Here is a 12044-nt window from a genome sequence, read left to right as displayed (position 1 = left end):
TTCAGCCATTTGGTGCTCTTGTTATCACTACGACTAATCAGCAGTAGGCTGCAGGCAGGTGGTTTAACTTCTGATTATTTGCATTTTGTCTGAAATGTAGACAATATCACTTGCCAACGTTGCTGGACCACTAAATGAGCTAATGCCTGGCTGTGTCTGGCACCCGGAAGCATTGTTTCTCTCTATCCTATTCCTCATAGTTTGGGTAGAGCCTCCTTTCTGGAAGGAGGGTAAGGCAGGGGGTTAGCTGTAGAAGAGCTGTGACTGAGGGAGAGGACGCAGCTCTCCCGGCGGACTCAGCGGCCAGGCCGGACTCACCCTTCACCCGGAAGGGCTGAGCGGAGAACACAACTGCGACTGCGCAGGGCAGGACCGGCGTGGGTGTGCGTGGGGGTGGGGTGAGTGCAGTCACCGAGGGGGCCGGCGGCAGCTGTGCAGGTCCGGGGCCCACACAATCGGAGGAAGGAATTCAGGAAGTGCTCACAGCTCGTCAGACATCCCGGAGCCTTGTCGGAAGCAGGACAAAGGCTGTAGCACCCAGGGATGAGTGTGCCGTGGGGTGGCCCGTGGGGTGGCCCCCGGGTCAGAAGGCCATGGCACCGCGTACAGCCAGCGCTGTCACTCGGGGAAGCCCGGGGTAAGTGGTCCTAGCACCTGAGTGTGGGCAGCCGGCCGAGTGAGCCTGCGGCGGGGAGGACTGGGGGAGGCCGTGCAGAAGAGGGCTTCTCGGGAACAGGGACTGCGGGGCAAAGGAGCCCAGATGTTAGTGGTTGGAGCGGGTCAGGTCCTGTGGGGAGCGTAGCCCGCCCTCTCTAAACAGCCCTCTTCAAGTCCCATGTAGGAAGGGACTGCAGCCCCCGCCGAAGGCCCCATGGCCCTCAAGGTGATGGTGCAGCCCTCCCACCCCGACCTGGCCCAGGGCTGACGTTGCCCTCCTCCCCACCTGCCTGCCTGCCTCCTGCCTGAGACCAGGAGCTCAGGAGGCGGCAGATAGGCCTACTCAAGGCCGGGCCCAAGGTTCTTGCAGGGGAGGAGCCCAGGCTCATCCTGGAGTATTTTGTCTTTTGTCTGAGCAGACAAACTCTCTTGAAATGGGTAGGCGGCACCGGAGGGCCGGGTCGGCTAGGTTCTTTCTGAGCAAAGCCTTCCACTCCCTTTTGCTCAGCCCCTCCAAGTCCGGGGAGTCTTGAGCTCACATCTTTCAGGATTAGCTCTTCTTCCAGGAGCTGCCACTGGAGTTGACCACGGCTCTTGGGATCCTGGCCAGAGGCTTAGAGAACAGTAACAGAGACCCACTGAGGTCTGACTGGCGCAATGCGGAGCGCGCAACGGCCTAGTGGGGCCGTGTTGCAGGGCCTCCGACCGGCATCTGTCTAGGAGCCCACAAGGAGCGGGGCTGGAAGAGCGGGGTGCCTGCTACCACCCAGAACCCCCTGGTGCGGATGGGGAGCTAAGACTCTAAGGCACACCCTTGGTTGCTCAGCCCGTCAGCTGCTGCGCGGGGCCATGGAAACAGCAGTGATTGGAGTGGTGGCGGTGCTGTTTGTGGTCACCGTAGCCATCACCTGCCTCCTGTGCTGTTTCAGCTGTGACTCGAGGGCCCAGGATCCTCAGGGGGGCCCTGGCCACAGCTTCACGGTGGCCACGTTTCGCCAGGAGGCTTCTCTCTTCACGGGCCCGGGTCGCCATGCCCAGCCTGCAGCGGCGGTGGGTGCCCGGGACTTCTGGACCTTCATGTGAGGCCTCTCAGTTCCTAGGATTTGTTCTGCTGGTGGGTCAGACCCACTCACCCACTCATCCACCAGCAAGCCTTCCTGCTGTCCCACTACTCCCAAGTCTGGCCTTCCTGGCCTTGCCTGCCTGTTGTATTCGGCAAACTCCTAGTGTCCTCCCATCCCAGCTTGCTGTGCCCGCCAGCCTGGTAGATCTGCAGGGCCAGGACCAGGTGGAATTCAACTCTGACCCCTGAGAACTCAGCTGGACCCTTCCCACAGGATGGGGCCTAGGGGAGGCCTGAAGAGTGAGTGACTGGGTCAGATTGCACGGGGGCCAGCTATACGGACTAATGACGGTATGACTGGAGTTTATCAGGAACAGAGGGTTAGTTCACTCAGGTTACCCCAGCATGTGGGTGAAACTGTTTCTGTTGCCACCAGAAGAAAGAGTGCCCTGGAGTGGACATTTTTACATTTTTATATGCTCTGGTGAGGGAGTCGTTTGGTTCCTTGCCAGGGCACAATTCACAGAACTCAGCCCTGAGGCCTGTCCCCTGCCAATTGTCTGAAATTAGACCTGCAATTCTGCAACCAAAAGACTGCTTCCTTGGGAACGAAGAATTTATTTTATAATTGAAAATGTATATCCTTATATAGGTTTCTCAAGAGCCAGTGTTGAAAACTACAAAATGAAACAGAAGAGAAAAAAACATGGTCACAGAAAGTACAAGCTGTTTGATTAGCAGGAAAGCCAGAAAGAAGACTTTGAAACATACTTTGAATGAGACTATATTACTGTCTTCTTATAGGTCACTTGTGCTATTAGAGAATGTGAATGCCTTGTGTCATTAGGACTGATAGAAGAATCATGAACTGAAAGATAATCCCAAATAAGTTAAAATGTTATGTTACATCAAAAGAACCTGTAACAAAGCTCTTGTTTTCATCACAAATAAAGAGATGTTCAGTTTTTATTAACAGAAAATCTGCCTTTTTTTTTTTTTTCTGTACCGGGAAATAAATGCTGTGCCATATTTAGAGTGCAGTTTTGAGGGGTGCAAACTTCTGGGTCTCCTGGCTCATATGTCTCCATTCAGCCCTGAATGGATGGCTCTCCTAGGACTTTTTTTGAGGGTGGCAAAACTGACCCTGATAAACGTCTGGGCTCTAAGGTACCTAGAAAGGCCATCTTGGCCACAGAAAGGACTCTCAGAGAGAGGCTTGGGGCTGCAGAGGTATAGTGGGGGGAAGGGGGGCAGGGGGACTGTCAGGCTGGCAGAGAGGGATGGAATAGGGGAATATGGGGAAGGGAGAGGCACAGCCCAGGGACAGGAGTTCTTGGGAGCTTATCTTGGTCACTCTGGACCTGAAAGCTCCCAAACAGGGCCTTTGTAGATGCATGTGGAAAGGAACTGTTGCAGGTTGCATTCCCCACAAATGAATACTGAGACAAAGCTTGGGGTATAAGATGTTTATAGGGGTCAACATCTGTGAGGGGAGGGTGGAGAAAGCAGGACTAGATAGAGGAAAAAGTCAAATTATAATGCAGGCCCTTAATACACACCTTCTGCCTTTGCTCGGTCTCTGAGTGCTGCCCACCCCCATTCCTGTCCCCCAAGTTTTGACCTCGGCAAAGAAGCTCTGTGGCTGAGGCTGACCCTGAAGTCCTTCCTTGAAGGGGTCCTGGGTGGTGCCTTTCTCAGAACTCAGCAGGGGCCTGTTCTCAGAGGTGCCCAGATATCAGAGGTAGGCGAGCATATCTAGACACAAAGAAATACCTGGGCATGGAAGCTCCAGATGGGCAGAGATAGAAGTGCAGGGTCTGGGAGGGGTGAGCAAAGTCAGCTCTGGTCCAGGTCAGGTGCCTTTCAGCTGGACCCAAGTATCAGGACCCAGGCCTGGAGCTCTGTCCCTGTGCTGCATGGTCACAACCTCTCTGGGTCAGTGAAAGGAAGGTCTGCAGGCTGGAATCACGTGACTCTGAAAACAAAGCGATGGTGGAGAGCTTGACCTCACTCTTCAGGCAATGGGCAGTCTGTCAAGCCCTGAGTTTTCCTCACTTGTTCACTTGCTAATCCACCCACTTATCTACCATCCATCCATCCACTTACTTACCCATTCATCCATACATCCATCCACCCACATGCTCCCATTCACCCACTTAACCATCCACCCATTCACCTACTCATCCATCCACCCACCTACCCATTCTCCTTTCCATCCATCCATTCATCCATTCTCCCTCCCATCCATCCATCTATCCATCCTTCCATCCACTCCATCTGCTCAATAAGTCTTCTTCCTTCCTTACTCAAGCATTTGTTCATTCATTCTGTCACTTTTTCTCATATTTAGTCATTCACTTCTCTATTCAATCCACACTGGCTGAGCACTGACTGTGTACCAGGTTCTGCCTAGGGAACATGGGAGTCAAAACCAGATACGGTCCCAGCACTTGGTGAACTCCTAATTTAGTGACCTGGACAAGGCTGCAGATAACATACTCAGGTGTTCAAGGGAGGGGGAGCTGGGAGATCCAGGGGAAACTGGGAGGAGGTGGCTTTTGAGCTAGACCTGAAGAAAAGAGGGCACTTCAACAGGGAGAGTTTGGGAAAGGGTGTTCCAGAGGCAGCAGCTCAAGTGGTGATTCAGAAAACATGTGGGGGCAGGGAGTAGGCAGCTCAGTGGGAGGAAATGAGGCTGGACAACAGCCAGCTCCCAAGGGAAGCGCTTCTTGCCACATCTGGCCAGCATGTTTCTGGGCAATAGATGATGAAGGCAACAAAGAGGCAGCCTTGCTCCTTGCGCTGGGCAGGTAGTCTTTCCAAGCACACATACGTACACCTCCCCACCAACACTGCAATCTGCTGTTGCTACAAAGGAGCTAGAGAAAAGTTCTTTTGTGACTCTGGGCAAGGCCAGCCGTGAGTGGAGCTGGGCTTAACGGTGTGGGAGAAGCTGTCCCAGAGATTAAGGAGCTTGAGAAGGGAAGGTAGGCAAGGCCAGCACCCTGGAGCAGGCTGACCTAAGGTGGAGGCTGAGGAGGAGCAGCTGAAGAAGGGGTAAGAAGGTGGGGAGCACATGGGACAGAGAAGCAGGGAGTAGGGTTGCCAGATTTAGCAAATAAAAATGCAGGGCATCTAGTTATTTTGATTTCAGATAGAAAAAACCAACCAACCAACCAGTATTTAGTATAAGTATGTCCCATGCAATATGTGGGACATACTTATACTAAAATATTATTTGTTGTCTATCTGAGAGTCTATTTTAACTGGTGTTCTATATTTTATCTGGCAACCTTGTAAGGGAGAAAGTGGTTTTCAGAGAGGATGAGTCAGCTGGTTGAAAGCTTCGGGGGTAGGGGAGCTGGAGATGGTGAGCACAGAGCTGAGACCTTGGATTTTGCAACATGAGAGTTGACAGTGACCTTGGTGAGAAAGTTTGAGTGGAGTGAAGGGAGTGGCCCTACAGTGGTGTGTTTAGGGTGCATGCATGTGTGCAGGGGCTCTGTGTGCAGGGGCAGTTGGATCAATGGGAGCTGAGGAAGGCGAGGTTACTGTTGAAGATAATTTGAAGGGAAGAGGGAGCCATGTATTTTGGCCAAAATGGCACCACACTGAGGCAACGGTGATTATTATTTTTAGGAATAGGAGGGAGGTTGAACATGTGTTGAGCAAGGAGGATTAGAGAGGGAGACACTAACAGTACGGCAACAAGGAAAAGACCCACAGAGGGCTCCCCAGGATGGGCCTGGGAGGCAGAACTCAGGAAGGGGGTCTGGGGGGGGGGGGGGGGGGCCCAGGGGGGGGGGGGGGGGGGGGGGGGGGGGAGTCAGGCCCAGGTGGTGGTGTGTGGATGCAGCAATGGTGCTGGGAAAGATGTTCAGGGATGTGGATAACTGCTGTGTGTCTGCCTGTCTGGGGGAGAAGGGAGATGAGCATGTTACGCCAGATGGTCCATTGTCTCAGAGAAGCAGGAGCATCTGCTGAAAGATGGGTATGGGGTAGCTAGGGTAGGACAGTGGGGAAGGATGACCCAGAGAAGGGACTAGCAGCTCCTATAATCATACTTCTCTTATGTGTGTGGAGTGTGTGGGTGCCAGAGCATGCATGCATGGGCTATGTGGTGTGAGAGTGAAGTGTGTGTGTGTGATGTGTGCAGCATGGGTGTGTATGTGCGTGAGGTGTGTGTTGTGTGTGTGGTGTGGTGTGTGGCAGCCCCAGTGCTCCTGCCCTTCTGCCCAGCGCAGCCCATTGTGTAGGGGCGAGCTGGGGGGCGGGGAGGGGAAGCTCTGGAACAGGCTGGCAGCAAGCACCTCTGTGTCCCAGGGGAGGAGGTGGCAGCGCAAGGACAGAGACACCAGAATGCCAGCAAAGCCAGGAGTGTTTATCTGGTGGCAGCAAGGGAAGGGGCTGCTCAAGGTCACCTGAGAAATCTGGGGTGGAGCCTCACTTGAACTCAGTTTCCAAATCCAGTGTTCTCTCTGTTCCTTCTACTGCTGTTACCTGTTCCTACTTACTCAACGTCTCCTATGCGCAGAGCTCCAGGCTTTCTACAGATCTTCTCAGTACTCATAGCTACCCCATCCCCTTTATTTTGTAGCTGAGGAACCTAGCTGCCCACTGCGAGGCACTTCGGACCCAGTGTCTTATAGCACTGCTGGGGCAGGAACCCACAGGCACAAAGCTCAACTGTCCTTTTCATCCATAAATGGGGTTCGCCTCCGGCCACCTGTCAGCAGACCCATTTGCTATCTTTGGAATGAAGGGAAGGCCAGAGCACCTGGGGATCTAATTTGCCCTGGGTTTCCCCGGACAGAAACTTTGTGCCGTGTCCTAAGGAGAGTAGGGGCCTGGCAAGGCACAATGACCCTTTTCTACTCCTTGGAACAAGTGGTTTCCTTTAAGGAAGGTAATTTTCCGGAAAACATGTTATTTAATGGCCCACTGACTCCAGAATCAAGCCTATCCCACAGAGGAACACCTCCCTGGTTGCAGGGTCAAGAATGTGGAGGAAAAGCTGGGCAGGGGTGAGCCCCTTCTGACATCTGGGTTTAGAGGCTCTTCCAGCTCTGTGACTTCCTTTTGACAAGACAGGACAGAATCCTGTACCTCTGCAGGTGTGAAGCCGCAGGGAGGCTGTTGTGGGCTGGGTCAGGGCTGAGGTTCCACTCTTGTTCATCAGGGTGAGACTTCCTGGGCTGCTCTTTAGGACTGGGTATGGCAAAGACCTATTTCTTCTTCAGAGCAAGAGATCCAGGGAAATCCACACGTGAACAGGGCTTCACTGTTGCTGTCCTTCACGAGCTTTACCACTGTAATACCCTCCGGCTGACCTCCCTGCCCTTACCCCACCACTGCCTGCCTGACTCCAGAAGGATTTTTCTCAGACATACATCTAAACTCCTTAGGAGTCTCCTATGTGGGCTCTGTTCTCAACGTCAGGCTCTTGGTGTCTATGCTAGGCATGATAATGGTCTCCCAAATGTGTCCATATCCTAATCCCCAGGACCTGCGAATATGTCATATTACATCCAAAGGGGAATTACTCTTGCAGATGGAATCACAGCTGAAAACCTCAAAATAAGGTTGTCCTGCATCATCCAGGTGGGCCCAACACAATCAAAAGGATCCTTAAATGTGGAAGAGGGAAGCAAGAGCCGTCAGAGAAAGACTTGGAGAGAGAAGGGACCACCAGCCAAGGAATGCCAGCAGTCTCCAGAAGCTGGAAAGGAAAAAGCAAGGAAACAGATTCTCCCTGAGAGCCTGCAGGTAGGAAGCCAACACCTTGACTCGAGCCCCCTGTGTCCCAGTTTGGACTCTGACCTCCAGAACTGTAAGACAGGACGTTTGTTATCTACATAACAAATTTGTTATAATAATGTGTTGTTTTAAGCCACCGACTTTGGGGTTACAACAGCAAAGCACCCTTGGCTTAACCATCATTGCTCATCAAGACTAAGGCTAGAATTTGCTCCTCTAGGTAACCCCAGTCCTGGCTGAGTCAGGTGGCATCTGAAAATCAGAAGAAGGCAGTTGGGCTCAGGGGGTAGGAGAACCCTACAGACAGGGACATGGAGATAGAAATCATGATGCTGGGAATAGGCTAAGAGTAAAAACATGGGTTGTTGGGCTCTGTGTGTTAAGCAATGTGCATCTCCAGCCATCCCAATACACAGAAATACCCACACGTGTGTGCAAACATGTATGTCCAGGGATGGTCTTACAGTATTACTGTTTTTTTTAGAGGATTATTTTGAAAGCGAGAACATTATAAAGACCAAAGTATCCATCAATAGAGAAACATGTGCGTCCCTATTGGAATTATTATTATTATTATTGTTATTACTATTTTTTAAAAGATTTTATTTATTTGACAGACTGAGATCACAAGTAGGCAGAGAGGCAGGCGGAGCGGGAGGGAGGAAGCAGGCTCCCTGCTGAGAAGAGAGCCCGATTCGGGGCTTGATCCCAGGACCCTGGGATCATACCTGAGCCGAAGGTAGAGGCTTTAACCCACTGAGCCACCCAGGCGCCCTCCTATTGGAATTATTATGTTATATCCACAAAGCTGAATAATAACCATTACAAAAATGTACTAACTTGGAAACTGCCCAGTACAAATAGAGAAAAAACAGCAAGTTACAGAATGGTCCCATGAAATGGGGTGGGGGAAGCAAATAAACACCCCTTCTCCCTAAGAAAACAAAAGCAAAAACAAAAACCTCCTAAATTACTCTTATGTGTATTCATATACATATACACATGGAAAGTCTGGAAGGATATGATTACCACGGGGGCAAAGGTTTGCTGGGAGGAGGAAACTTACTTTTGACTTTGGTTACTTTTGCATTGTTTGAATTTATTTTAACAAGCATGTGTTGCTTTTTAGTACATGTAATGATATATTTTTTAAAAACGGTGCAAAGGTTAAGAAAAGCAATCTTTACTGCTACTGTTCAGAAAATAGCTGTTATTTGCAAAAAGAGCTCTCTGGGCTGAGGAATGCCAGAGCTGCCCTTGGCAGGAACATTCCGGACGCAGATAAACAAAACTGATTCCTGTTGCTGGGCGAGCTCAGCCAGGGAATGGAGACATCATGAATCCTCATGGAAATGTGCAGTCATCCAGGCGCTCCTGTCCTTTTACAGATGTGATAGTTCTGAAGATCTGAAGTTCAGGGAAGGGAACTGACATCTTCCTCCACATCTTATGGTAGTTCCAGACTGAAATGCTACTTCCTGGCTTCCATTTAGCTGAACTTGCACACAATTCACACCCCCTTTTTTATAATCCATCACTTTCATGTGAGGAGTACAATTTTCTGTGTTCTACTGTCTGATCCCAACTAGGTGTAGAATGATTCCACTATAAATTCAAGGTCTTGTTTATATCTTGAAGCTCCAGCTCTTAAAAAGGTCAGGCACTGGCAGAGAGTCTAGGAAAGTGGCCAGGATGGGTGGCCTCTGGAGTTCCAGTCTGATCTCCCCATTGGGCTCGTATTACAATGGTTGTACCAGGTGTGTGGACGTCCTTTATCGGTCTGGCACCTAACCCTCTACAGGGTGTCCCAAGTTTGCAAAGCTCTTCTGAGCATCATCTTAGCTGCCTCCTGCAACAAGCCAGGGGCCAGGTAGAGCAGCATTAGTTAAAATTTACAAGTGAGGAAACCAAGGCAGAGACTTGTAAGTGACAGGCCCCAAGTCACTCAGCAATTTGGTTGCAACTTTGGGGACAGAATCCCATCTCCCAATTCTTCTCCTTCAGCCAGAGTTTCCTTTTATATCTTTTTTATCTCCTGTTTCCAAGGTGGGCTTTGTTTGATAGTAAAGATTGGCTGCTTTAAAAAGTCTGAAAATCAGTTATCCAGAGTAATGTTTCCAGATTTCCAACTGATACTAACATCAATAGCCGGGAACAACAAATTAGAATTTCTGGGAATTCTTAAGCTTCCTGACATTGTAAATCATTCCACATCTTTTTTTTTTTTTTAAGATTTTATTTAGGGGCGCCTGGGTGGCTCAGCGGGTTAAGCCTCTGCCTTTGGCTCAGGTCATGATCTCAGGGTCCTGGGGTGAGGCTCTCTGCTCAGCAGGGAGTCTGCTTCCCCCTCTTTCTCTGCCTGCCTCTCTGCCTACTTGTGATCTCTCTCTCTCTCTGTCAAATAAATAAAATATTTTTTTAAAAGATTTTATTTATTTATTTGACAAAGATAAACAGTGAGAGAGGGAACAAAAGTAAGGGGAGAGGGAGAAACAGGCTTCCTGCTGAGTGGGAAGCCTGATGTAGAGCTCGATCTCAGGACCCCGGGATCATGACCTGAGCCAAAGGCAGATGCTTAATCACTGAGCCACCTAGGGGCCCCAATAAATCATTCCACAACTTTCATAATACTTTTATACACTTTAAAAATGAGAGACCATAACAATAAACTGAATAATTTTCTGATCATATGATACTAAAAGTTTCAGAAGTTTTCAGCAAATAATACAGTTTTATATTATTATCCTCATGAACCAATATACTGTGACAATATTATTTCAATAACATGAAAAATGATCTCTCCCTGATGCATACTCTGGGTATAGAAAATGATAAAAGGAAGGGATTGATAAAACAAAATAAATGCCAAAGAAAACCACTTAAAAAATGGAAAGGGAACACCACAAATATTTGATATTTAAGTTACGATTTACAAAATGAACTTTAAAAACACAAAGCATGAAATAGTCCACCTGGTAGTTTTAATAATTTCTTTGCAACAAGCGTTCGAGATGTAGAAAATGTTCCTTCATTTTGCACTCATGTTGGTTGACTTGAGAGCATGGCCCAAACATCTTCAAGTTGGACATTAGGGTACATGTTGCTTCAGAGAAGTTCCTTTCCTTTCCCCCCCCCTTTTTTTTTTCCCAAAGATTTATTTATTTTAAGGAGGGAGAAAGAGAAAGCAGGAGGAGTGGCAGAAGGAGAGAGAAACCCAAGCAGATTCTGCACTAAGCATGGAGTCTGACATGGGGCTCAATCTTGATTTAGACTCAGGCCATGATCTCAGGGTCATGGGATCGAACCCCATGTCAGGCTCCATGCTCAGTGCAGAATCTGCTTGGGTTTCCCAGGCACCCTGCATTTCCTTTTTTTTTTTTAAACATTTTATTTATTTACTTGAGAGAGAGACAGTGAGAGAGAGCATGAATGAGGAGAAGGTCAGAGGGAGAAGCAGACTCCCCGTGGAGCTGGGAGCCTGATGTGGGACACGATCCCCGGACTCGAGGATCATGACCTGGGCTGAAGACAGTCGCCCAACCAACTGAGCCACTCAGGCGCCCTGCATTTCCTTTTTTAATGACAATTTTGTCTGCTTGCCCTAATCTTGATTTTGCATTTGTTTGAATTTGCTGTTGAATTCAATATTGCTCTTGCCAATTCAGATTTTCGTCCGGTTTCTGATTTCATGTTGGAGTGTTCTATGAAAGCAATCACGTTGTACTTTTTTGCATCTCTTTTATTGAATATTAACAAAGAACTGTAGCCTATAGTGAATACTTGAACACCTGGAAATGCCAGCAATCATTATTGGAAGGTTTTCAAATAGTATTAACATTCAGACCTACTGGGGAAGGTTACTAATACTACACAAAATCACTTGTTGAAATTGCCAAAGAAGGTCTTACTTTGCCTCAAAATTTGTTGTTGTTTTTTCTAACATCACTCACAGGACTTGTACTAGTATCCTATGTGCATAAAATTACTAGTATTTATTTTATTTATAAAAATGACTTACTGTTAGGAGCAGACTGGTCATCCCCCTCCTCACACACACACTTGAAACCAGTATGTGCTGGTAAACCAAATCTCGGGGGGAAAAATAAAAGCCCTGATATGTAGCATTTGCCTGGTACCAAGGGGAGGTGCAAGTATTTCCAGTACGGTCAGTTTTGAGCTCCCAATGTGATATCCCTGAGCACTGGGAAGAGATGCACACAGCTGCTCCCCGGGGCCTGTGCAAGCCTGTGCCAGCCCACCACGGCTCCTAACATGGCCACACTTGCCCACTTGTTGTGGGCAAGCCTGATGGGATCCCATTTGGAATCTGTCCACCTTAATTTTCCAGCGTATGCTTCAGTGTCCTCTATGTCTTCCAACTTGACATCAGTAGATTTCTTTGAACTAGTGACATCTCTATGTTCACCGTTAAGGTTCTTTTGTTTGTTTTTTTTGTTTTTGTTTTTCTATCCTAAACATTTTTTATGTTTGTTTGTTTTTTTTTTTTTTTGAGGTAAAATATAAAATAATACAACAGTGCCCAAATTGCTCAAGTAAATCTTTTTTA

General features: G+C 48.7%; 1 protein-coding gene across 1 annotated transcript; it reads left to right on the top strand.

Moving 5' to 3' along the window:
* Positions 1–269: 269 nt before the first annotated feature.
* SPAAR (small regulatory polypeptide of amino acid response) lies at positions 270–2689 on the top strand. The gene has a single exon (XM_059411335.1). It carries the CDS (start codon positions 1507–1509, stop codon positions 1738–1740), a length of 234 nt encoding a protein of 77 aa, XP_059267318.1. The 5' UTR covers positions 270–1506; the 3' UTR covers positions 1741–2689.
* Positions 2690–12044: the final 9355 nt, after the last annotated feature.

This window comes from Mustela nigripes, chromosome 9, assembly GCF_022355385.1.
Source record: "Mustela nigripes isolate SB6536 chromosome 9, MUSNIG.SB6536, whole genome shotgun sequence".
NCBI classification, from domain to species: Eukaryota; Metazoa; Chordata; class Mammalia; order Carnivora; family Mustelidae; genus Mustela; species Mustela nigripes.
The sequence above is the reverse complement of the archived record's forward strand: the minus strand, read 5'-3'. Positions and strand labels throughout refer to the sequence as shown.